At 41.1% G+C, this 27,223-nt stretch overlaps 1 protein-coding gene across 2 annotated transcripts; it reads left to right on the top strand.

Moving 5' to 3' along the window:
* The first annotated feature begins 510 nt into the window (after window positions 1-510).
* HDAC11 (histone deacetylase 11) lies at window positions 511-26,904 on the top strand. Of its 2 annotated transcripts, XM_070936750.1 has the most exons (11): window positions 511-1,196; window positions 3,819-3,967; window positions 6,875-6,975; window positions 9,144-9,260; window positions 12,186-12,228; window positions 13,083-13,159; window positions 15,016-15,078; window positions 19,486-19,582; window positions 20,043-20,221; window positions 21,396-21,581; window positions 26,822-26,904. In XM_070936750.1, coding segments are annotated over exons 1-11 (1,020 nt in total). In that variant the 5' UTR covers window positions 511-1,194; the 3' UTR covers window positions 26,828-26,904. The 2 variants fall into 2 exon arrangements, with proteins under 2 accessions (XP_070792851.1, XP_070792850.1); XM_070936749.1 differs by lacking the exon at window positions 26,822-26,904 and having other exon boundaries at window positions 21,396-22,325.
* Window positions 26,905-27,223: the final 319 nt, after the last annotated feature.

Below are 27,223 nucleotides of genomic sequence, written 5' to 3'. Positions count from 1 at the left end.
TGGCTGTGATCTGTATTTAGATAACAGCAAGGGTTGCCGAGAGCTTTTAAAATCGCGGTGCAAAGTGAAAGGCTGTTATTTTTGTTTCCACGTTTGGAGGGATTTTAAGAAAAGAAAAAGTATCTGGGGAGTATTAAGGAAGAATGAAGGCCAGTGGAGAAAGGAGATGATGCTTTTTAGAACTTAATGGAAATATTTATTTTTTAAATTTATTTATTATTGATATTGATATTGAATGTTTCCTGATTGCTTATTTGAACCCTATGATTATCATTAAGTATAGTGTAGTGTAGTGTAGTGTAGTGTAGTGTAGTGTAGAGTAGAGTAGAGTAGAGTAGAGTAGAGTAGAGTAGAATAGAATAGAATAGAATAGAATAGAATAGAATAGAATAGAATAGAATAGAATAGAATAGAATAGAATAGAATAGAATTTTTTATTGGCCAAGTGTGATTGGACACAAAGGAATTTGTCTTGGTGCATATGCTCTCGGTGTACATAAAAGAAAAGATACATTCATCAAGAATCATAAGGTACAATACTTAATTATAGTCGTAGGGGACAAATAAGCAATCAGGAAACCATATCAATATAAATCGTAAGGATACAAGTAACAAAATTACAATCATACAGTCATAAGTGGAAGGAGATGGGTGGTTGGAACGATGAGAAGATTAATAGTAGCGCAGACCAAAAAAAAAATAAATCCTGTAATTCAGGGATGTACTAAAATGAGAGGAAAGGGCAAAACAGTCTGTGGCTAATGGGAAGTTGCCCTGGAGGATATCTGAAAACTTTTGATGATTTGTTTAGAGCTAGAGAGAGTAACTCGCAGAAAATCTGTGCAATCGCCAGAAGTGGAAAAACGATTCGATGGCGCATAATCAAGAGTGTTACTACGTAAATAAGCCAACTTTCACGGTTCAGTTATCCAACTTAAGTCGAACGTGGCTGATTCAGTTGAACAATAACTCCGGGTTCACACAACCTGCCCCACTACGCCACAACGGAACGTCATATCCCGCCTGTTGTTTTTAAGAACGCCGAGGGCAGAGCAAGCAAGCAAGACTCAGATAAGGGCAAGTGGCCTCATTGGAAGAGTCTGAGCGTGCTCAAGAGCAACCGGGCATGCTCAGTATTGCCCGGGCAGGACTTCGACACGTCGGGGGCTCGGACCGAGCTTCGCTTAAGGCAGCATGTGAGTTGCAAGAGACGGGGTGGGCGCAGGACTTCCCCGGGCGAGGGAGAGGCCCCTGGGGAGGAGCTGTTTCTCCCGGGGTGGGGGGGCGGCGGGAAGCTGCGGCTGCTGCAGAGCTGCACCGACCGGGTTGCGGGTACCAGACGGGGTGGGCAACGCCAAAGCTGGGGCGCATATTAGGCTGCGATGTTGCGGGAGGCAAGAGTTGCGGAGTCCCGCGTCCCCGCCGCGTCGTTCCTCGGAGCGGTTGCTGGAACGGATTTGTGTGTTCTCACAATGGCTGGGTTCGGGACGACATGTTGCCCCTGGGGGTCGGGCTGCATCTTACACGAGTCCTGGATTTTGATCGAAACTCATTTACCACCCGGGCTGCGCTTTATACATAACAACATGCTAGTCTTGAGAATACAGACTCCTTGGAGGTAGTTGTGTTGGGATGTCTTGGCTCAAAGAACGTTTATAAAAATGGCGATAGAGACTTATCCTCTCACAACTTTCGTGGGTTAGGTAGGTGTGCACCTGTGTGGGTGCCTGCCTGTGTGTGCACACACTGAGGCCCATGGTATTGAGAAAATGGGAAAGTGAACTGTTCAGATGAGCGTAATACAGAATATTGTATTCTGTATTTCCTTGATGAGATTCCATCCATTACTTCTTGTGCTGCCCTCAAGTGCTTTGTTTATCATTTATTTATTTATTTATTTATTTAATTTATATACCACCCTTCTCCCAAAGGGACTCAGGGTGGTGTACAGCCAGCATAAAACACACAAATATAAAATTTAAAAACAATTTAAAAATATTAAATAGTTTGGCCCATATCTAATTAAAATAAAGCTACCCAATTTAGACATTTAAAATTAAGAATTAACGATTACAAAATTAAAATTAGGTCAGCCCTGCTTGTTGAAATAAAAGCGTCTTGAGGGCCTGGCGGAAGGTGCGTAAGTCGGGAATCCTTCGCATCTCGGGGGGGGGCAATTCGTTCCAGAGGGCAGGAACCCCCACAGAGAAGGCCCTGGGGGTCGCCAGCCGACATTGCTTGGCTGACGGCACCCGGAGGAGCCCCTCTCTGTGGGAGCGAATTGGCCGGTGGGAGGCTATTGGTAGCAGCAGGCGGTCTTGTAAATACCCAGGTCCTAAGCCATGGAGCACTCTGAAGGTGGTAACCAATACCTAGACTCGCACCCGGAGGACCACCGGGAGCCAGTGTAGCTCGTGGAGGAGTGGTGTTACATGGGAGTGCCATGACGCTCCCATAACCACCCGCGCGGCCTCATTCTGGACCAGTTGGAGCCTCCGGGTGCTCCTCAAGGGGAGCCCCATGTAGAGAGCATTACAATAGTCCAGGCGGGAAGTGACGAGGGCATGGAGAATAAGTTGACCCTCTCTTCTCTGTGACAGCCCCTTAGGTATTGGAATACCGCTATCATGTCACCCATAGCCTTTCTCTTTGTTAAACTAGACATCCCCAGTTCCTGCAACTGTTCATTGTATACTGCTCAAAAAAATAAAGAAAACACAAGCAGAAGACATCCGAGATCTGAATGAATGAAATAGCCTTATTAAATACTTTGTTCTTTACATTCAGTAGTTTATACACTGCTCAAACAACTAAAGGGAACACAAAACTACTGTATGTAACGAAGAAAGTATTTAATAAGGCTATTTCATTCATTCAGATCTCAGATGTCTTCTGCTTGTGTTCCCTTTATTTTTTTGAGCAGTGTATGTTAAAATGTTTACTCCATAGCAATTGAAATAAAAGATACTATTTGATAGAAACAATTTTCTTATATTAATATATAAGAAATTATATATCCTTGTCTTACAACCACAATTGAGCCCAAAATTTCCATTGCTAAGCAAGAGAGTTGTTAAATAAATCATGCCCAATTGTATGACTTTTTTTTTTGCCACAGTTGCTAAGTGAATCACGCAGTTGTTAAATGAATTTGAATTCCCCAATTGACTTTGCTTTTTGGAAGCCACCTGGAAAAGTTGCTAAATGGCAACTGGGATGCCGCAACTGTCATAAATATATCCCAATTGCCAAGAGCAATTTTGATCACATGACTGTGGGTATGTTGTGACAATTGCAAGGACACATCATAAGGCATTTGGTGCCGTTGTAACTTCAAATGGTCAGTAAACAAATGATCATAAGTCGAGAACTACTTATATTCAAGTCTGTCATTTCAGAGCTGTCACTTAAGTGAAACCTTATATAAGTCTAAGTCTAAATTTTAGATAGTATTGAATTAAAATTAAGTAATTTATTGTTTTGGTTTTAATACTTGATAGTTTAATAGTTTTAGAAATGTTGTAAAACAATTCTGTATATTTTAGATTTTTAAAATCAGATTTTCTTAAAATATCCTTTTGGCTCCTAACTGTAATAAAATTAATTTAATGCATTTAATTATTTTGGCTCATTATTTCTTTCCTGCAGTTTGAAATAACACTGCTGATTTCTAAAGGAAATTAATGTGATGAACATAAATGACATTCTTAATAAATGTAGCGAAATGCTTATGTAATTCAGAAGTATATGTATAAAGTGTGGTTTATACTCACCTACCAGGATTTTGAATGTCTAATGTCATATTTATTTTCTTCAAGGCCTCATAGGACAGAACTATATCAAGATACTCCGTCCACTTGCTGGCCTATTGTATATTCACCAGATTACAACATTTCATTTCTGGGCCTGGAGAAACTGCATCCATTTGATGCTGGAAAATGGGGGAAAGTAATAAATTTCTTGAAAGGTAATAAAAACAAAATAGCAATATAAACGTTGTTGGAAATTAAACTAGTGCTCTTTTAGAGAAGTCAGCTTGCAAAAAAGCAAACAGAAAAGTAATAATTTTTATATCAGATATTTTCAAATGAGAAAATTGTACCTAGATTGTTTAATATACAGACAGTCCTTGACTTACAGCCATTCATTTAGTGACAGTTCAAAGTTACAACGGCACTGAAAAAGGTAATTTATTACTGTTTTTCACACTGAAGACCATTGCAGCATTCCCATGGTCACAGGATCAAAATCTGGTCAACTGGTATGTATTTAGGACAGTTGCAGTATCCAGGAGTCATATGATCACCTTTTGGGTCCTTCTGACAAGCGAAATCACTGGGGAAGCCAGATTCACTTAACAACCGGGTTATTAACTTTAATAACTGCAGTGATTCACTTAACAGCTATGGCAGGAAAGGTTGTAAAATGGGGTGAAACTCAATTGTCTTGCTTAGAAACCGAAATTTTGGGCTCAACTGTGATCATAAATCAAGGACTACCTGTAATCACATGGGAATTTCATCCTCTCCCCGGTATAGAAACCAACTCCTACAACGTTTCCAACAGATGGCCTTCCTGTTTAAATACTCCAAAAATAGATAGGTTTGCATTTATTTATTCTTTGGAATTTTAGGCCACTTCTGTTGTACAATAGTTACATAATTATGAGCTGAGAATGTTTTGCAAAAAAAAAAAAAGGGTAGGGAATATATATTTGCAGGCTGTGCACATATTTCTGTTCGCTTCTGCGGCATTCATGAGGGAAAGTAGAGCAGGAGGAACAATAGAAACTTTCTGAGGCTGTGTTTGAGTGGCATTCATCTGATGTACTGTGAAGAAATGATATATTCATTATAACCATGATGTGCAGCCAGTTGCTTTTCAGCCAGTTCAGTTTATAAATGCTGGACTGATCAAAAGACTGGCTCCTGGAACCTTGACACTCACTCACCACCAAGAACCTGGCTAAGTACTCGCAATACATTAGGCTAGACTAAATGGAATTGGAAGATTGTGATGTAGAGTAGGAGTCTCCAACCTTGGCAACTTTAAGCCTGGAGGACTTTAACTCCCAATTGTGGGAGTTGAAATCCATCAGGCTTAAAGTTGCTAAGGTTGGAGACCCCTGATGTAGAGTGTTATGGGAATCCAGATGTTGCTTTAAGTAACCCATTCACATTAAATCATCATATGGTTTATTTATTTGGGATTAGTGTATCATGTGAACACAGCAACTATGTTTTACATGAACACAGCCTTTAAATAAGAGAAGGAAACCTGGTCCCTAAATAAGCTTGCCAGTCCACTTAGTTGCCAAGCATGGCAATGAACAGAAATTATATGAAGGGCAGAGACTAAAATTGTTCCAGTAAATCCTAAAAGTGAACTTCATACTCTCTAAATTTCTTTCTGTTGTTCCATGACCTCCCAAATAAGTTAGACTACCGCTTTTTTCTTCCCTAGTCAGTAGGCATCATTGTCTGGGATAAAAATGTTTCAATGTTGAGATATTTGTCTGGGGAAATCTGTGGTATGCATTTAAATTATAATACTTAGGAACGATAGGATTCATTAGAGATCTTCTTCTCTTGGCAGAATCTCAGAGCTGCCCTTGGAGAAGGATCTCCAACCTCATAAACATTCTCTGGGAAGCTGCAGAAAAATGTGCTGCCAGGAGAATTCCAATATTAGAAGAGCCAAAAAAGGAGCTGGCAGGACATTGGAGTCATTGTATTTGCAGAATCTTCAGTTTCCCTGGCATGAATGTCAACCCATGCTAGTAGATTACCTCATTTCTCTCCCGTAGACTCAGTGGGAAAGGGCTGTAGGGAAAAACACATCCCACAAGCACTTAATTTGTAGATTGATCTATTGATTTGTACTGCCAACTTCAAAATGACTCTTCATCATTCACAGCCATGAAAGTATAAAAGAATAGCATCATAAAGTCATCATGAATTAAAAAGACAGTAGCTAATTAAATACACCCAAATTAGCCCCATCCTTCAAGGATAGCAAGCAAGCTATGTGAGACCCTAACAATCAGCCTTCCTGAATAATAGCAAGTAGGAGCCATAGGGATCTCTGGAAGGAGAGTGTTCAAGGGGGCAGAGGCAATCAATGATAATGCCTATCTTTGGCCCCCTCTCCCCAAAACCAATGGGGAGGATCTGAGGCATCCCCTTCATGAGAAGAATACATGTCACACACATTCCATGTGGGAGAGATGGCCCTGAAAGTACCTGGGAATCAATAGAATAGAATAATAGAATAGAATAGAATAGAATAGAATAGAATAGAATAGAATAGAATAGAATAGAATAGAATAGAATAGAATAGAATAGAATTTTTTATTGGCCAAATGTGATTGGACACACAAAGAATTTGTCTTGGTGTAAATACTCTCAGTGTACATAAAAGATACATTCATCAAGAATCATAAGGTACAACACTTAATGATAGTCATAGGGAACAAATAAGGAATCAGGAAACAATATCAATATAAATTGTAAAGATACAAGCAACAAAATTACAGTCATACAGTCATAAGTGGAAGGAGATGGGTGGTGGGAACAATGAGAAGATTAATAGTAGTGCTTACTTAGTAAATAGTTTGACAGTGTTGAGGGAATTATTTGTTTAGCAGAGTGATGAGGAATGAACTTTAAAGGATAAAATCGGCTTTTTGAATAGCACGTAGAAACCTGAAAATACAGTAGCGTCCAAAGTTAGAAAGGTTTTTTATCTGATGCAGCACAAGTTTTCTTACCTAAAATGAAAAAAAAAAATAGTATGGCTTGGCTTTAAAGTGTTGAAAAGTGAATCTTATTTGTATATCATTTATTAACCCTCCCCATTTTTTTTTTTAATTCAGAAGCAAAGTTAATTACAGATGACTTGATTGTACAGGCTCGAGAGGCAACCGAAGAGGACCTTTTAGTAGTTCACACAAGACATTACTTGAATCGATTAAAGGTATGGTGTCATCATCTTCAATGAAACTTTTTAAAAATCTCTCCTCCCTGACATATATTGCATCCCTCTCCCTCCCTCCATTCCCCTTCTCTCTCTCTCTCTCTCTCTCTCTCTCTCTCTCTCTCTCTCTCTCTCTCTCTCTCTCTCTCTCTCCCTCCCCCCCCCTCTCTCTCTCTCTCTCTCACACACACACACACACACACACACACACAGAGTCTCTCACATATGTACATGCTTACATGCATAAAAAACCATGGCAATTTTAAATTACCTTAAAAGAAATAACTACAACAAAAATAATTTCCATCTAGCTCTGAGACTCTGATCTTCTTAGGTCAGGGGTCTGCAACCTTAAACACTCAAAGAACCATTTGGACCCATTTCCCACAGAAAAGAGAACACCGGGAGCCACAAAACCCTTCCTCTGCCTGACTATTTCTTGAGCGGCCACAAAACTAGCATATGTAGTTGAATTAAACCTTCTGTTTTCTTCTGAAACTTTTCTTTTCTTGGATTTATCCATGGCTGGCCTACTGTGGGTTGAAAAGCTCAATAAATTGCGTGCTGGCAGATGTCGCACATTGGTGGTTGTGATGCATATTTTGAGTGACAGGGAGCCGCAGCAGAGGGGTGAAAGAGCCACATGCGGCTTCAGAGCCTCAGGTTGCTGACCCCTGTCTTAGGGGCTAGAAATAGAAACACAGCAAGTAACATGCGTGTACTACCCCTCTTAAAACTCTAGATAAATTGTAGATTAGCATGCAATTTCAGAACATTTTTGCAGAGCAGAATTGGCAAGAAACCTATGAAGTGCTCCAAATCATACTTCAGGCAGCGATGAATGGCCCAGTTTGCAGATTAATTTTGGTTACAAGTTATACAAGATGTTTGAATATTGGTTAACTTTTCTTGTATTGCTTACAGAAGCATATATATTGGAAAGTTTTGAAGAGGTATTCTAGATCACATTGTGCTTTTGCCATGCAGCTTTAAAATGCAGCTTTTAAAATGCATATCTTTAAAATGCAGCTTAGTTATTGGTTGCCTTGTCTTTTTAGTTGGGCTGTTTGCTACATTAGCTCCATCCAGCAGTTGAAATCATTGTCATTATTCATTGTTGCTCAGTACTTTTGCCTTCGCAGAATGTTCTTGTTGTTAATATTTTTCTTCACCAGTTAAACTCAGTGCTTGAATTATCTGATTGTAGTTGGGCATAAGGACATTGGATGTTAAAGAGAGGTGTAACAAACATTGTTCTAAGTTGAATGGAACAAGGGGGGGATGCAGGAAAAAAGGGAGAATTATCTCAGATCAGACAAGGATTTTTACTATAGGTAGTCCTCGAGTTATGACTGTATCGGAGCCTTCCATTATGGTTGTTAGAGTGATAAAAGGGTTTGGTCACGTGATTGTGGGATTTTAGTTTTTTGCAGCAATTGTTAAGTAAGTGTGGCATTCATTAAGCAAATGCAGTGGTCATAAGTATAAACCCATTGTCCACTGTAAGGTGTGATTTTGCAGAAAAGGGAGGGTTTTCAGGTAGGATATAACTTAGTGACTGGTCGTCAGTCGAGGATTACCTTATAAGTGGAAGGCTGGCTGAGAAAAATCAGGAACATATGTCATCTTCTCAGGCAGCTCTAGAATCCAGCTTTAATCTGCTCTTCTTGTTTGTTCATCAACGTTTTACGTCTCTGTAAGAATGTCACAGATGTTTTTTGTGGTGATCTACTTTGTTGAAATAAATAAATGCTTTTCCTTTGCATATAGCTATAGTAATAACGTTACAGTTGAATTACTAGCCATTCTTATTGAGTTAGTCCAGTTTGACTTGATTGGACTTACTTTGGAGTCAGTACATTTAAATTAGTTGTAAAGCAGGCCTGTCAAACTGGCGGCCCGCAGGCCGGATGTGTCACATGCAGGACACACCCATCCTGGCTCCACAAAGACAAAAAACATCGTGATATGTCATGTGATGTGTTCAAATTTGACGCCCATGTTGTAAAGGGATCATGTATGCTGGCTCTCATCCTACGAATGCTGATTGGGGATAAATCCCATTGACTTGAATAAGTGAGACTTGGGTAGACATGCATAAATGCATTGACAAAAATTAATCTTGAATCAGATTTGGATATATATTTTTCCTGCTTCTCTTCTTCTAGTGGTCCTTTGTAGTGGCTACAATTACAGAAATCCCTCCAGTCCTTTTTATGCCAAATTTCCTTGTTCAGAGGAAAGTGCTCAGGCCTCTGAGAACCCAAACAGGAGGAACAATAATGGTAAGCATGTCTTGCTTGGTTTCTAAAGCTGAATAAATCTGCACATTGGTCTCAGCAATAAGAAGGAAGTGATCGACTTGATGAAAGAAACTCTTACAAAACTCAGATCTTGTCCCATCCCAGCTGATACTTCATTCACATGGCAGAGTGATCCATCAGTAACTTTATCATTACTTTCTCAACTTAATCCAGCTTTCCTGAGTTTGCATGACCCATTGAACAACAACAGTTGGATTTGATACAAATGATTTTTTATTCACTTCATGATGTAAGTGCAGCCATTTAAAATATTTGATTCTTAGTGGTTCTCCAAATTTGATCAACTACCTTATCTGTTTTTTTTTTAATCGCAGCTGCTAGAAGCACGCTGTTACATTTATCAATGTACATTTATATGGTAGTATTTCTCTAATAGTTTCTGCAGGGTTGATATTGTGAGAGTCCAAATTGCTATGTAGTTCTAAATAAGACAGAAACATCATTTTGGTAACCCTTCCAAGATAAGAGCATGGAGATAGCCATAATTAACAAGGAGACTAAATGAGCATAGGATTACACCAGTGGTGAAATGTAAAATTTGTTACTACTGGTTCTGTGGGTGTGGCTTGGTGGTGGTGGGGTAATGTGACTGGGTGGGTGTGGCTAACTTTTTTTATATATATACTTTTAAAACCATTTTTTCTACAACCTCTTCAGCTGGAGAGGTTGTAAAAAAAATGCTTTTATAAGCCTCTGAAGATCCCAGCTGAGTTGCCTGATCATCAGAGGCTTTTGTTTTCGTTTGAAAGCATTTGTAGAAAAAATGTTTTTAAAAGTTTTTTAAAAAAAGCCTCTGATGATCGCGCGGCTCAGCTGGGCATGGGGGGTGGGGGCGGGGATTTCTGCTACCGGTTCTCCGAACCATCCACCTCCATCGTGGTGATCCGGTCCAAACCAGGAGCATTTCACCCCTGGATTACACTTGTATTAGAGAACCAATCTATATCCAATCAGATTAATTTGTTCAGGTAGAAAAGGCACACTGTAGGTACCAGCAACCAAGGACCTGTCTTTGGTGAGTCCCGGTAGACATGCCTTCTCTGCTGTGACACCTGCCTTATGGCACAGCCTTCCCCTCCAAAATTAGTTTATCCCTTTTGACATTCAGGGAAGGTGCTCAAGACCAGTTTATGTTATCAAGTCTGGGACTCCCAGGGAACTGGAGTCATACTTAGTTCCATTGCTGAACTGGCTTTTCTTATCCTCTCTTCACCTAGGGTTTGTATCTGGTTTTTTAAATATAATATTTACTTTTTAAAGTGATATTTATTTATGCTTGTTGTTTTGTATATGTAGTTTTATCTTTACCAGAGTCGCCTTTGGTAAGATGGGTGACTATATAAATTTGATAAATAAATACCGTATTTTTCGGACTATAAGACGCACCTACCTTTTTTGGTGAGGAAAAGAAGAAAAAGAAATCTCCCTCTGCCTCTGAGCAATTTTGCCTCGTTGCAGCAAACAGCCTGCTTTACTTTCGTTTTCAGCATAGCTTGATTAGCACAAGGGGAAAAAAATCTGCTCCAGCAATTTTCTTCCTTGCAGAAAGCAGCAGAGCCCTGTGCAAAACAGCTGAAAGCAAAGCAGCTGAGAGTCGGGAGGCCAATCCAATCAACTTGTGCTAATTAGCCTGTGCTGAAGCTGAAAGAAGCTGTTTTTTCTTGCTGTTTACTCGCAAGAAGGTAACTGCTGCGAGGCAGAGGCCAAAGGGTGGGGGCCAATGAGTGGGCGGGGCTACATTCGGTGTATAACATGCACCTAAATTTTCACCCCCTTTTAGGGGGGAAAAAGGTACGTCTTATACTCAGAAAAATACGGTTTTGGTATAGTGGTAAGATATCATGTTAGGAACTGGGAGACTGTCAGACCTGCCACCACTTAAGCCTCTAAATAGTAATGATCCTAGGCTCCATTTGCTGAGAAAGGTATAGTTTTATTAGAAGTCAAGTATATTGCAGTAGTGCATACTGAGAACTGAGGCTCATGTGCCAAACTCCCTAAGTTCAACTTCTCCCTCCTTTAACTGCTTCCCATTGCTGAGCCCCCTCCCCATGCCCATCACCAATCACATTCAGATGTTTTGAGAATGATCAGTTTAAGTGTAGGTTGGTATATGCAGCTGCCTTCTTTTCCTAGCTGGGTAGCCTTTAAGCAGCATCTAGAGGAGATGCAGCAGTTACTTTTGTTTTCCCCCAAGTATTCCCCCTCCCAACCATCCCCCCCAGTGTCCGTGGCAGACTATCATCGCATAATAGCAAGGCACAAGTAAGCGTAAGGTGGCAACTGACAGAGACCATCAGTTCTAGTCCTCCTTTAAGGGTGAGGCTGGCCAGTCCTTCTCTTTCAATCCAAGGAGGAGGAGGAGGAGGAGGAGGAGGAGGAGGAGGAGGAGGAGGAGGAGGAGGAGGAGGAGGAGGAGGAGGAGGAGGAGGTAAGAGCAAAACACTTCCAGAATCTTGACTTTCTAGGCCATTGCCAAGAGTCAAAATTGAATCAAAGGTGTGAGCGTACAGGATTAGATTTAATATTAAGGTATCAAAGAAGGGTGAAAAGAATACCTGTTACGGCCATCAGAGCTTTGTCCAGTGGGGGTGGCCCAAAATATTGTCTCCTTTTTAATATTTGGGGGTGTTTGCCATTATTAAATGAAATGGCACCTTAAATCTTGTAAAAGCTTAGGGCACCCATTGAATCCCTTAAAAACCTCTCAACTTCTTCCAAAGAAAGCAAGTTAATACAAATTTCACTTGTTCAAAATCCCTTGCGTTCTGGTTGAGTAAATAGCAAGGGTTTAATTTCACAACAGTGCTTAAACGTTTGCAGAATCCTTTGGGGGGTCTATTTTTCATAAGCTAATTCTTTATTTTTTCTCCTCTTTATCTTCAGGCAGGGAAACTGGCTATTGAGCGAGGATGGGCAATTAATATTGGTACGTAGGAATAGATTTACTTCCTTTATCACAACCAATTCTAGACTACAACCTCATTGCCTCTTACCTGCTTACAGCCATCTGGAGTTTGTATGTGTCTGTGTGTGTGTAGATATAGATATATACAGGGGTGGGTTTCTGGTTTGCTACCGGTTTGCGCGTGCGGTTGTTTCACTCACGCGTGTGCCACTTCTGCACACACGCAGAGCGTATTTGATGATGTCGGGGTGGGTGGGCGGAGCCTCCCACTACCGCTGCTACCGGTTTGCCCAAACTGGGGCGAACCGGTAGCAACCCACCACTGTATATATATCATGTTTTCCCTGAAAATAAGACCCTGTCTTATTTTTTTTTGCCACCAAAAAAGGCACCAGGTCTTATTTTTTGGGGGGGGGGCATGTCCACTGACTCACTTCACTTGCGTGCATTGCCCTCGGCCTCTTTTTCACTGTCAGAGGCCTTCAGGAACTTCTTCGTCCGGCAAGGCCAGCAAAGCTTTTCTGAAGGCCTCTGCAGCTGATAACAGAGCTCCGGATTGATCCGGAGCTCTCTTATGGGCTACAGAGGCCTTCAGGAAAGCCTTGCCACCCACAGCAAAAGAAATGGGCCGAGGTGTATGAGGCCTGGCTGCAACTATCCGTAGGTAAGTAATAGGGCAGCTTCACCCCCCCCCACCCCACCCCTACTCTAGCTTAATTTTTACCTGTGCACACTAGAGTGAGTAGGGTCTTAATTAGGGCTTATTTTGGGGGTAGGGCTTATATTGGGCACATGTGTAAAAATCAAGCTATGACTTACTTTCTGAGTAGGTTGTATTTTCAGGGAAACTTCAGATTTTCTACTTCTTTTTCCAGGTGGTGGCTTCCATCACTGCTCAAGTGATAAGGGTGGAGGCTTCTGTGCATATGCTGATATCACATTGACTATAAAGGTAAGCAAAAATTTTGATTCTTGATAGAAACTGCAAAATTGTGTCTCACATCTGCGAAATCAACTGATTTTCTTCTTAGTAATTCATATAATGAAAATAATTATGGAATTTTTCCTCCTCTCGGAGAGATCAGGAAATAAAATAATCCTTCTCTAAGAATGTACCTTTCCCCAAGGATTAAATTAACGTTTATATACTTCATTTCTTCCTGCAATATTATCTGATACAATTTTCACATATTTATTTGACTGTGTTCATAGATCCTGGCTTGTTTTGGTTTAGCATAATCGTGAACTCAGTAATTGTAGTCCGTAACCTGGTTTTGGTTTAGCATTGTGTATGAACTAAGCCAGCATAACTTGATCGACAAATTGGGTGGAAACCAAATTTTGCAACATGAGTTATGTTTTTGAGTGTGCTTATGATTAAGACTGAATTATTTTATTGGTAAGGGAAAGAGCCAGAGATAGCAAAACAAAAGCTCCCCTCCCAAATCCTGTACAGAATCCAGCAAAATTTTGTACTATACACAAAAATTCTCTTTTGTTGTTCAGTTGCTAAATTGTGCCTGACCCTTCGTGACCCCATGGACCACAGCACACCAGCCCCCCTACCCTCCCCCGTCTCCACTGTTTCCCAGAATTTGCCTGAATTCATGTTCATTCCGTTGATGACGCTATCTAGCCATCTCATCCTGTGCTGTCCTCTTCTCCTTTTGCCCGCAATCTTTCCCAACCTCAGGGTCTTTTCCAGTGAGTCCTCTCTTCTCATTTGGTGGTCAAAGTATTTGAGTTTCAGCTTCAGTATCTGTCCTTCCAAAGAACAGTCAGGATTGATTACTTTTGGGATGTTTCTCTTCAGCTTTTTACAAACAGTAGGGAATTGGGTAAAGAGATGAGAAAAAATACATATATTTATAGAGTTTATATAAAACATCGTCCATGTATTTGGAGTGTTTGAGACTTAACATGGTATATCGAAAGAAAGAAGCTGTAACTTACAAACCATAATTGAAAAATTAATACAACAAACTAAGCTTATCAATGTTAGCTTAGCAGGATGTGTGAACAAAGATTCTTGAATAGATGACTAGGATATTGCTTTTTCCCTATGTGTGTGTTTTATGGATGAAAAGAAGTATCATATTTTTTGGAGTATAAGATGCACCGGAGTATAAGACGCAGCTTAGTTTTTGGGGAGGAAAATAGGGGGGGAAAAATCTGCCTACCAGGTATTCATCTGGCTAGCGTCCTTAGTCTGGTCATCTTCAGCACATTAGTTTGCTGGCTTTTTATCCCCTGCTTGGGGATAAAAAAAACAGCTTCTAAGGCACAGCTGAGAGGAAGCAGCAATGAGAAAAGCAGGCAAAGAAGGGGGGGAGATTGCTTCACTCGGCTATCGTCTAGTTAGGGCTGAAAAAAGCTTCTAAAGAACAGCTGAGAGTTGCAAAGCATGGAGATCACTTCACTCGCTAGCGCCTTGTTAAAACATAGCTGAGAGTGGAGGGAGCAGGCAAAGCTGGGAAGATCGCTGGCTAGTGCCTCATTAGCGCCTCGTTAGGGCTGAAAAAAAGCTTTGAAAAAGCTACATTTGGAGTATAAGACGCACCCAAATTTTCAGCCTCTTTTAGAGGGTGGGGAAAGGTGTGTCTTATACTCCGAAAAATATGGTAAATGGTTTGAAATGTTGGGAGTGTTTTCAAGTGGATATTCTGTATTATAGTGTTAAAATAAATAGCCCGTGATATATGCCTTACCGTATATGACATAATTCTTTAAAAGGTTCATTCATAGCTTGTGCAAAATGTATGTTTTAATTTTGAAATTTCTTTCCTATTTTTGATTTATTTTGCTCAGTTTTTATTTGAAAGAGTTGAAGGAGTTTCAAGGGCAACTATTATAGACTTGGATGCACATCAGGTGAGTGATGAAATTAAAATGTCCTGAGACATACTACCATAAAGAAACTAATTGCTCAACTGGAAGTTTTTTTCAGGATATTTTTACAAAGCAAAACTTAACAAGTAATGTTTAATGCAATATAGATAGTCCTCAGTTAACTAGGCAATTGGGACCAGCTGTTGCTAATAAGCAGTGCGATCATAAAAAACAATGTCATGTGATAGATCTTTTAATGATGAAAGTTCTGGCACTCCCAGTTGCCATCATTAAGCAAATTACCACTAGTTGTTCAATTCAATTTATTATTACAGTCATAGACCAGAGACCAGAATAAAAGCACTCAGTAAATATACAATTAAAAATTCTAGTATAAAATAATAAATAATTAAAATCTATGATAAAATCCAATCTGTCAATTATACGTGGTCTAACTATACTAAAATTGTAATCCATAAAACGTGTGGCCCGTTGTCAGTTTAATACTAAAAGGGAAAGGAAGCAAATTACCTCTAGTTGTTAAGCAAGGACATCATGTGGTTGCTGTTGGCGACCTCCTGCAAGCTTCCCCATTGATTTTGCCTGTTTGTTTTGTTTTGTTTTTTGTTTTTATTGAATTTGTATACCGCCCTACTCCCGAAGGACTCAGGGCGGTGAACAGCCATAAAAATAAAACATATAAATACAAAATTTAAAATAGAGATAAAACAAATTAAATAAATTTGGCTGAACCATATTTAAAACCCCAATAATTTAAAACCGAATTTAAAATTCCCATTTAAAAACGGAGAAGTTTAAGTCAGGCCGGCTTGCTGGAATAGAAACGTCTTAAGCGTGCGACGGAAGGTGCGCAGATCCGGAATCCTCCGTATCTCGGGGGGGAGCTCGTTCCAGATAGTAGGTGCCCCCACAGAGAAGGCTCTCCCCCTGGGGGCCGCCAGTCGACATTGTTTGGCCGACGGCACCCGGAGGAGCCCCTCTCTATGGGAGCGTACTGGTCGGTGGGAGGCTATTGGTGGTAGCAGGCGGTCCCGTAGATAACCAGGTCCTAGGCCATGGAGCGCTCTAAAGGTGATAACCAAAACCTTGAAGCGCACTCGGAAGACCATCGGGAGCCAGTGCAGCTCGCGCAGGAGGGGCGTTACATGGGAGCGCCACGTCGCTCCCATCACCACCCGCGTGGCCGCACTCTGCGCCAGTTGGAGCCTCCGAGTGCTCCTCAAGGGGAGCCCCATGTAGAGAGCGTTACAATAGTCCAGACGGGAGGTGACGAGGGCATGAGTGACCGTGCGTAACGAGTCCCGATCCAGAAAGGGGCGCAACTGGCGAATCAGGCGAACCTGATGAAAAATCCTCCCGGTCACGGCCGTCAAGTGCTCTTCTAAAGACAGCCGTGAATCCAGGAGGACACCCAAGTTGCGAGCCCTCTCCGTGGGGGCCAATGCTTCGCCCCCAATAGTCAGCGATGGCACCAGCTGACTATATCGGGACGTCGGAAACCACAGCCACTCGGTCTTGGATGGGTTGAGTCTGAGCCGGTTTCTCCCCATCCAGATCCGTACGGCCTCCAGGCACCGGGACATCACTTCAAGGGCATCGTTGGGGTGGTCTGGGGTGGAGATGTACAGCTGGGTGTCGTCAGCGTACTGATGGTACTCCACCCCGAAACCACGGATGATCTCGCCCAGCGGCTTCACATAAATGTTGAACAAAAGGGGCGAGAGGACCGATCCCTGTGGCACCCCACATATAAGGGGCCTCGGAGTCGACCTCTGCCCCCCTGTCAACACAGACTGCGACCGGTCGGAGAGAAAGGAGGAGAACCACCGTAATACGGTGCCTCCCACCCCCAACCCTTCCAACCGGTGCAGCATGATACCATGGTCGATGGTATCAAAAGCCGCTGAGAGATCTAATAGGACCAGGATAGAGGAACAACCTCTATCCCGAGCCCTCCAGAGATCATCCACCAACGCGACCAATGCCGTTTCCGTGCTGTACCCAGGCCTGAAGCCCGACTGGAACGGGTCTAGATACGTCGTTTCATCCAGGTACCGGGGAAACTGTCGTGCCACCACACTCTCAACAACCTTCGCAACAAAGCGAAGGTTGGAGACTGGACGATAATTAGCCAATGTTGCCGGGTCCAGGGAAGGCTTCTTGAGGAGAGGTCTCACCACCGCCTCTTTCAAGGCAGCGGGAAAGACACCCTCACTCAATGAAGCATTTATAATCCCCTGGAGCCAGCCTCGCGTCACCTCCCGAGAAGCCAGCACTAACCAGGAGGGGCACGGGTCCAACAAACATGTGGTCGCATTCAGTCTACCCAGAATCCTGTCCACGTCCTCAGGGGTCACAGAGTCAAACTCATCCCAGATAACATTCTCAGGACCTGCCCCCGTCATCCCCCCTGGATCTACCCAGTCGGAGTCCAGATCTTCCCGAATCTGAGTGATTTTGTCATACAGATACTGAACAAAGTCCTCGGCTCTTCCCTCCAAGGGGTCCTCCCTCGCTTCCTGATGGAGCAGGGAGCGGGTCACCCTAAACAGGGCGGCCGGGCGGTTATCTGATGACGCAATAAGAGCAGCAAGATGAGTACATTTTGCTGCTTTTATCGCCACTAGGTAATTCTTAATATGAGATCTTACCAGTGTCCGGTCAGATTCAGTGCGACTGGCCCTCCAACTACTCTCTAGGCGTCTTTTCCGGCGCTTCATCTCCCTCAGCTCCTCAGTAAACCAAGGAGCCAGGTGAGATCGGCGCCGGGTCAGAGGCCGCAAAGGCACGACTCGATCCAGAGCTCCAGCGGCCGCCCTATCCCAGGCGGCCACTAAGTCTCCAGTCGAGGCGTGAGCCAGGACCTCAGGCATTGGCCCAAGCTCCGTCTGGAACCTATCAGGTTCCATCAGGCGCCTGGGGCGGTACCATCTTATCGGTTCCACCTCCCTGCGGCGGGGAGCAGCGGTTCGAAGATCAAGGCGAAGGAGAGAGTGATCCGACCATGACAAGGGCTCGATGGCTATGTCCCCTATCTCGAGATCACTCAGCCACTGTCCAGAGACAAAAATCAAGTCCAGTGTGTTTCCCCCCATGTGCGTAGGGCCATGAATTAGCTGGGTCAGATCCATAGCCGTCATGGAAGCCATGAACTCCCGAGCCACCTCAGACGTCTCACCCACGGACGGCAGGTTGAAATCCCCCATGACCATAAGTCTGGGGGTATCAACCGCCACCGCAGCGATAACGTTGAGTAGCTCGGGCAGGGCTGCTGCCACGTGGCAGGGAGCCAGGTACGTGATCAGCAAACCCATCTGAACCCCATGACCCCACTTCACAAGGAGGGTCTCACAACCGGCCGTCTGAGGAACAGTGGCCTACCTCGGCCTAAAACCTTCTCTAATAATAACCGCTACTCCCCCGCCCCTCCCCTGAGACCTCGGTTGATGGAATGCGTGGAAGCCTGGTGGGCACATTTCTACCAGAGGGACCCCCCCCTCCAGGCCCAACCAGGTCTCCGTAATACCTGCCAGGTCCGCTCCCCCCTCCTGAACAAGATCACAAATGAGGGTGTCAGAAACCATTAAAGGTTGCAGATGATGATCATGTGACCCAAGGATGCTGTGATGGCAGGAACTCCAAGGTCACAAATTTGAAGAGTTGCTGAATGAGTGGTCATTAAGTGAGGACCACCTATAATTAATTGTCATCTCCAGGGAACTTAAAAATGGCAGACATTGGGTAAAAATGATCTTATAAAAGTATCTTAAAGGCAGAGGTGGGTTTCAGCAAGTTCTGACCAGTTCTGGAGAACCGGTAGCGGAAATTTTGAGTAGTTTAGAGAACTGGTAAATACCACCTCTGATTGGCCCTGCCCCCATCTATTCTCTGCCTCCCGAGTCCCAGCTGATCGGGATGAAATGAGGATTTTGCAGTAACCTTCCCCGGGAGTGGGGAGGGAATGGAGATTTTACAGTATCCTTCCCCTGCCATGCCCACCAAGTCATGCCCACCAAGCCATGCCACTAAGCCCACCAAGCCACACCCACAGAACCGGTAATAAAAATTTTTGAAACCCACCACTGCTTAAAGGTGAGAAGAAGAAATCCAGGATGGAAGAGCAGTAATTCCCTATGTTTTTCCAGATTCATATTTGGGAAGAGCGCTATATGTGTCTACAGGCCTGAACATAGAAGTTGAACTAGAACTGCCTTAATAATTCAAAATTATTAGAGTTAACAATTCAGAGAAATCCTATAATAGCTGCTTGCTGTAATTCATCTTGATATCAATAACATTCCCACACAATCACATTCTGTTATACCACAATACACTGCTTTGAAGTTGTTTTAACCTACATATTAAAAAAAGAACCAAAGACAACATGTTTTGGCCTAATTAATGGGTTTTTATTATTTTAACTTGTAGGGAAATGGACATGAAAGAGACTTCTTGGAAGACAGGAGAGTATATATTATGGATGTTTACAACAGGTATATTTATCCAGGAGATGGACTTGCTAAACGTAAGTTGATAGTGTTTTTGAAATTAATATGATCTAATTAGTACAATTTAATTTGTAATCATGAAATTATTACACTCAGAATTTAATATTGTTCCCTGAGGAATGAAAGGCAGCATTATAGTTTAAGGCTGCAAGCCTATATGTAGACAGTAAAATTTACTGCAGTCTGTGAGGGTTACTTCTAAGTAAATTCTGTAGGATTACACTGTAAATGTTTAGAAACCTATACCACAATATATTTGAATAAAGTCAAAAACCAAAAAATCCTATTCACAGAATAAACCATTGCTGTTTACTTATAAGGTTCAAAGAGGGGTTATTTACATTATTTGAAACAGTTTCCTCCTAGATATGTCTAAAAAGATGTGTATCCTAATTATCAAAAGCTAAGTATTTTTCTATCCTTATTCCTTATCCTTCCCACCCCCTTTTAATTGTGTATAATCCTTGTAATTATTAGGAGCCATAAGACGGAGAGTTGAATTGGACTGGGGCACAGAAGACACTGAATACCTTCAAAAAGTGAAAACTCACGTGGAAGGTGCACTGAATGAAATGAGACCTGACATCATTATCTATAACGCTGGAACTGATATTTTGGATGGCGATCCTCTGGGGGGCTTAGCTATTTCACCTGAGGTTTGTAGATCACAAAATATTTGTTTATTAAAATATAGTAGGATACGGTAGTTTGTCAGTACCTGAGCTATGGCACCCACCTCATTATTTATTCTGAAATCCTGGCACAGCCCTACTTCACCTCCTGAGTTAATCTCATTTTTTTTCTTAGTTGCTTTTCTTTGTTTCTACTCTCAACTGTTGAATGTTTTTAATCTGGTGCTACGTACTGTATGCCCCCACAGTTATTGACTGGGATTGTGTAGTGCTCAAATTTTATTCCAAAAGTATTATGAGAGCATGGGAACGTAAGAAGGTACATTGTCTGCAACTCTTTAAAGCAGCTGTGTCTTTCTCTAGGATCCACACCTGTCCTTTGTGGTTAATGCACGCAGTCTTGTGGGAAAATGCAATTGGTTTAAGGAGTTTATTTATTTATTTTATTAGTCATATTTCTATGCCGCCCACTCTCCAAGGACTCTGGGCGCCTTATACCAAAGACAGTATACTAAATAGCATATTGCCCCCAACAATCTGGGTTCTCATTTTACCCACCTCGGAAGGATGGAAGGCTGAGTCAACCTTGAGCCGGTGAGATTTGATCTGCTGAACTAGCAGTCAGATGAAGTAGCTGCAGTACTGCACTCTAACCACTGCGCCACCTCGCCTTGGGAGTTGCAGAAAGGCATTTGGTTTGTGTTGCTGCATGGTTTAATTTGGACTCAGAATTCTGGGGTTTTTCCCACTGCTTTGCCTGGAATGGTTCTGGGGGGGAAAGTTTCACTGCTAGCAATTGTTATCTGTTAAATTTTTGCAAAGACGTGAGCTCCTGTCTGCTTGATACAGAGAGAATAAAAAAAAATGCTCAACATTTCATGCCAGATCTGATGTGATCCATCCTTACTGTCTCAATAATGCACCTCATATAGCTGCTGAAAGGATTTACTTTGACACACTGAATGCAGCAATTCAAGAATTCATTTTCAACTATTTCCTTGGTCGGCTGTTGATCAGCTCCTAGGTTTTTTATTGGTAAACGGCTCACCAGTAATCACAGCTAATAACTAACATTTAATTCACAAAAGAGATTGGTGTAAAGTACATGCAATATTGTAAAACTATGACCTGTACAGCTGATTGACTATTAGGAAATCCAATATTCGTTGTTTCAACTTTTGGTGTTGTAAATTTCCAGGGCATTATCGAAAGAGACGAAATTGTGTTCAGAGCTGCTCGAAAGCACAGAATCCCTATCCTGATGGTGACATCTGGGGGCTACCAGAAGAGGACTGCACGGATTATTGCTGATTCTCTTCTCAATTTGCACCATCTCGGGTTGATTGATCATGAGTTTGCAACTCGGGAAGCTGGAAGCACTAAGGTAGAACTAATGAGCAAGGAACATAAGGAAGATAATCTGGCCTCTCAGTAAAGGAGGGGAATTTGGGATCCCTGCATAATACACAATTATAATTGTTTAATATTTAAACCATGAGATGAGCAATATCCCAAGTTCTCATAGAATTAATATACCCTAATGGAGACAGATACTTAATAGTATCCTACTTGCTTTCCAGGGATAACCTCATGGGGGTTGTCACCACAACTTCTTCCAGTTCTTTTAAATGCTGTTTTATGAACTTAACACAGCCCTAACATCTGGAATGGGTTAGATTTGCTCTGGTCTGAGTAAAGAAATGAGCAGTACATTTTCTTACCTCACATAATCTGGCTCTTCAAATAAGATTCGCATTGTTTAAGGGAGGCAAGGATTTCTGCAAGTGATTAAAGGAACATTTTGAAAGCTAGAGCAGAACTATTTTCTGGAAGACAGCCAAGATAATGGAATCATGAACATAATGCAAAGCAAACTCACTCTGTGTGTGTGTGTGTGTGTGTGTGTGTGTGTGTGTGTGTGTGTGTGTAGCATTATAATGTCTTCCATTTATTTTTAAATAAAATTCTAGTGGGAAAATAGAAAGATTTAAATTCTTTATCAGAAAGGGAAGTTAGTACGAGTATCTTTTTGATCATCTGAAATATGATTATAATTCAAAACTACAGGCAAGGATAGTGTAGCACTGTTAGATTCAAATCTGTTCGTTTTTCCCACTCTTTCCAGAAGTATATAACAGAACAGTGGTCTGTTTCTTATTTTTACTGAAGATTTAGGATTATATGGACTAAAAATAACACAAATAAATGTAAGAGTTTATCACTGATTTAAAATACAATGCTAAGTACTGTATAGATTGTAACAAAATGTATGAACTGACATATATAAAGTAATTTGCTCCAGATTTAACAGCAAAAGGATAAAACAATTGCTACCACTTTTTCTAAACTGGTGCCTATAAAAATTGCATGATTGAGGCATACTTGTTCGATAAAATCAAAGTTCTGTGTTGTAATATTCAATCATTATCCTTTATTATAGATCTCATTGATAATAACATGTATTTCTTTATAATGGTACGACTTTAATGAATTCTGAAGCCTGGAAAAACTATACATGTAAAGTAAAAAATTAAATGTTTTTGTTTTCACTCACATTTCTAGAAGGTGTATAGATTTTTTGAGAGGGATAGGACATGCAATAGTTTCTTTTTAAATTGCAGAAAGCTATTCTACGTAAACATTAAGTACTTTCTTTAAAATGGCGCAGCCCTTATCATTCAAAACTATTTTTTTGAAGAAGTAGTTCCTAAGAAGGGAAAACTTGTCTCTAGTCTCAGGAGCTTTTATTATTAGAGACAATTTATAGTCAGAAAATGAGAAGCAACGGAATTGATTTATATGTATGTCTACAGGTCCTACAGAACTGTGGTACACAAAATAATGCTGTAAAATTAATGGAAAAAAAAATGATCGGAAAGGCAGTGAAGTGCCAAAGGATGTTAATTCTCAGTGGCCTTGGTATTTGCCAGAGTCTATACATCATCACTGAAACTGATATGCAGTAAAAGCAGGCAGGCTGCAGATTCCAACATATTCCAAACTCCAAATAAGCTAACATAGGTATTCTTTGAAAATGAGAATTACAGTAGTTAGGTGATCAGTTAAACGTGTGCCAGTGTGCCCTGAAAAAAGATAAACTATTACAAAACAAAACAAAAAACAACCTGCCATAAATTTACTGGGATGATAAGAGCTATGGTGGTGCAATTGTTGGAATGCAGTATTGCAGGCTAATTCTGCTGACTGTCAGCAGTTCGATTCTCACCGGCTCAAGGTTGACTCAGCCTTCCATCCTTCTAAAGATGGTAAAATGAGGACCCAGATTATTAGGGGCAATATGCTGACTCAGTAAACCACTTAGAGAGGGCTGTGAAGCACTATGAAGTGGCATATAAGTCTAAGTGCTATTGCTATTGCTATTGCTATTGCTATCTTGAAGTTGGAATGTGTAGTGGGAAACAGATACATGTCTTGTTGGTTGATACGTAGCTGAACTCTCCACCATAGCAGCCGTTCATGCAGTCATTCTATGAAATCACCTGCAATGCTTGTGAAATTGCCAATAAATCCCCTAGCCTGAAAAGATTGTCTGTTCCTGAAATACAAAATCAAACACATCCCAGTGCATTCATTTACTGTAAGTGTCATTAGGCTACATTAGCTGTTTTGCAGAATAAGCAACATTGCAACTGAAGTGCATCCTTTGGTAACAAACTACCCAGGTTCAGGTTCATAGATACAGTCCTTAAAGCATGGTCATGGAATGTTAGTATATTTCAAGGGTTAAATGGCTTGCAGGGCTTAAAAAATGATATAATAGAGCAACTCAAACTGAGTTAATATTAAATCTCAACCAGAGGTATGTTGTTATAGAAAGAACTCAAGTGTGCTAGGAATTATTTTCATTTAAGTAAACTTGATGCTCTGGATTAATATTAAATGGCAATATTATCTTTAAAAAAGCACTTTCCTCTAGTGTTTAAAACACTTAAGTACTGAGATGTATTTTTTACGTGGTCTAATGTATTTTAGAGTTGTTATACGAAATAATTTTTTTACCGTGTTTACATTTGTATTAATTTCAGTCACTGTAATATGTACCAAATGTGATAATGTTTAATTTTATTTATGGATAAAATTAAAATATTGTTAATTTTTCTCATCTTCCTCACTTTTTCAGACATGCACAGTAATTGCGGTCACATTTTTAAAAATGGGGTTTCTTTTTAAAATTGTTTTAAAGAAAGAATTCAGTACTGATTTTGGGGGCTTTAAATCTGTGTATGCTTATTAGAATATAAGTTGCCATAAATTTGAAGGGGTTACTTCTATTGTAAGTATGTTGTCATTCATGGACAGAGAACTTACTGTCCTCAAATGATTTTATGCTCTTTGTGTGTATGTGTGTGTGTATACTGATGAGCCAGCAAATGGACCTCAAAAAGTCCAGAATAAAAAAAATCTCCTAGACTGATTCAATCATAGGATGATTGTGACAGCTGGGCATTGATGAACATATTTCAATCATAACTTTGGCCAAAAGGATCTCTTTTGAATCATACCTCCTCCTGTCTGCTTTTTGCATGGCAGAGATGGGTAGAGAGACAGAAAGACGGGCTTGTGCATAAGAAAATGTAAGGCACAACAGCTAGCAGAAGGGTTTCTTCTATTTTTCAAATCACATAGTAATTTATAGGTAAAAGTATGTTAAACTGGGACTAAAAATGGATTGATTGAATGAAGTGAAGATGAGTATTACTTACGTTTTCATGAAATCTTTGGCTCATCCCCTTAATTTCTGTGCCTCTAGCCATGCAATCGGGAATTTCCAAACCTCCCACCTAATTTGGTCTGCGTGTCTTTTCCCATATGGTTAACCAAGGTTTAATTTTGCCTTAAAATAGTAACTCCTGGGATTAATCAAATAGATGTTATCGATATTTTTACAGAAATATATGTTCCCTTGAATAATAGCACCTTACAATACAGGTAGTCCTTAATTTACAACCATAATTGGGACCAGAATTTCTGTTGCTAAGTAAGGCAGTTGTTGAGTCACATTAGATTATACAATTTATTTATTTATTTTTATTTATTTTATTGGATTTCTATACCGCCCTACTCCCGAAGGACTCGGCAGTGAACAGCCATAAGATAAAAAACATAAATACAAAAATTTAAAATAGAATAAAAATGAATTAAATAATTTGGCTGAAACAAATTTAAAATACCCAATAATTTAAAAACAGATTAAAATTTACATTTAAAAGGGGAGAAGATTTAGGCCATGCCAGCTTGATGAAATAAAAAAGTCTTGAGCGCGCGATGGAGGGTGTGCAGATCCGGATCCTCCATATCTCCGGGGGGAGCTCGTTCCAAATCATAGGTGCCCCCACAGGGTCTCCCCCTAGGGGCCACCAGTCGACATTGTTTGACCGATGGCACCCGGAGGAGCCCCTCTCTATGGGAGCGTACTGGCCGGTGGGAGGCTATTGGTGGTAGCAGGCGGTCCCATAGATAACCAGGTCCTAAGCCACCTTTTTTACTTTGGTTAAGTGAATTACTACAGTTCTTCAGTGAAGTATGTGATCATTAAGTGGCTTCCTCCATTGACTTTGCTTGTCAGAAACTGACTGAGAAGGTTGTAAATGGTGAGCACAGACCACATGATCTGGTGATGCTGCAACCGTCATGCCATTTGCCAATGCCTGAATTTTGAGCACATGACCATGGGGATGCTGTAACTTTGAACAGTGGCTAAATGAATGGTTGTAACTTGAGGACTACTGGTATAGAAATACTCCTGCTGGAAGTTAATTTATTCTGCACCTCTTTCATGGAGCTTAGACAATTAAATCATTTCTTATTTCTATGGAATATGTCCATTATAAGAACACCCCCCACTTCACAGTTGGGTCCACCAGATACTTAAAGTGAAGGCTGGAGGCAGATAATGAATACAACAGCATCTTCCCAAAGGACAAGTGGGCCATCACTACTTCAGGAGGCAGTGAGCCTCGTAGATTAAAGTGCTTTACACTGAGAAATGCTTCTTTTCTTCTTTTGAACCTACCTTCTTTACATTTCCCTGGGGGCCACAGTTTCTGTTGTGTTGAGAAAGGTAGAAGAATCTTTGTCAGTTTTTCCCCTCTATGTCTCCATCAATTTACATGCCGCAGTGGCACGGTGGTTAGAATGCAGTACTGCAGGCTACTTCTGCTGACTACCGGCTGCCTGCAATTTGGCAGTTCAAATCTCACCAGACTCAAAGTTGACTCAGCCTTCCATCCTTCCGAGATGGGCAAAATGAGGACCAAGATTGTTGGGGGGCAATATGCTGACTCTGTAAACCGCTTAGGGCTGTAAAGCAGTGTGAAGCATATATAAGTCTAAGTGCTATTACTACATAGCACGTATACACGCGCACAGAAGCATGCAATAGTCAAGCGTCACACGTGTAAAAAGCTTTGACTTGCAAACAAGTGGACACAATAATACTTTTAAAACATGAAATGTCTGAGATATAAAGAAGGTCAAAACACCTCAACAGGGCCAGCATTCTGTTTGCCAATTCAAAAGAAAGAAAATACTTGCTTCTCTGTGTTCTGTACCTATTTGTACATAAATCTGCATAACTGTTTTACGACACATTTGTTGTTTTAGACATAAAAGACCCTTCAACTGAAACTTGCAGTATCTCCACTAAGAAACCTTGCACCAAGATGGGCTTTGATCTCTACAGGAACAGCTGAGAGGACACCCCCCCCCCCCAAATACTGCCTTTATCTGAAAGGATCCATCAATAAAGTTACTTCTTTTACTCATTTGGCTGTGCCCTGGGGCTGTTCTTTCCCATGCAAGGAAATAAGTCTATCTGTCTTGCACTTGTCCTAAGGAGTTATTTTTTTATATATATGTGTGAAGTATCTGGGAGTGCCCTTGAAAAATATCTGGAAGCTTCAATTTGGTTCAAAATACGCAGCCCACATGGTTTTGTACAAGTCAGGATTTGCATGTGTCACATCTCTTGCAGGAGCTGCATTGGTTGCTGATTTGCTTCCAGGT

The sequence above is a fragment of the Pituophis catenifer genome, unplaced genomic scaffold (genome assembly GCF_029215685.1).
Source record: "Pituophis catenifer annectens isolate HBS135680 unplaced genomic scaffold, rPitCat1.0.hap2 SCAF_2, whole genome shotgun sequence".
Lineage (NCBI taxonomy): Eukaryota > Metazoa > Chordata > Lepidosauria > Squamata > Colubridae > Pituophis > Pituophis catenifer.
This window is presented reverse-complemented; position numbering and strand designations above follow the sequence as displayed.

Coding starts and splice junctions, on each gene's coding strand:
- HDAC11 (XM_070936749.1), top strand. Junction 3,968..6,874: donor AGTAATAAATTTCTTGAAAG/GTAATAAAAACA, acceptor TTTTTAATTCAG/AAGCAAAGTTAATTACAGAT. Junction 9,261..12,185: donor AAACAGGAGGAACAATAATG/GTAAGCATGTCT, acceptor CTTTATCTTCAG/GCAGGGAAACTGGCTATTGA.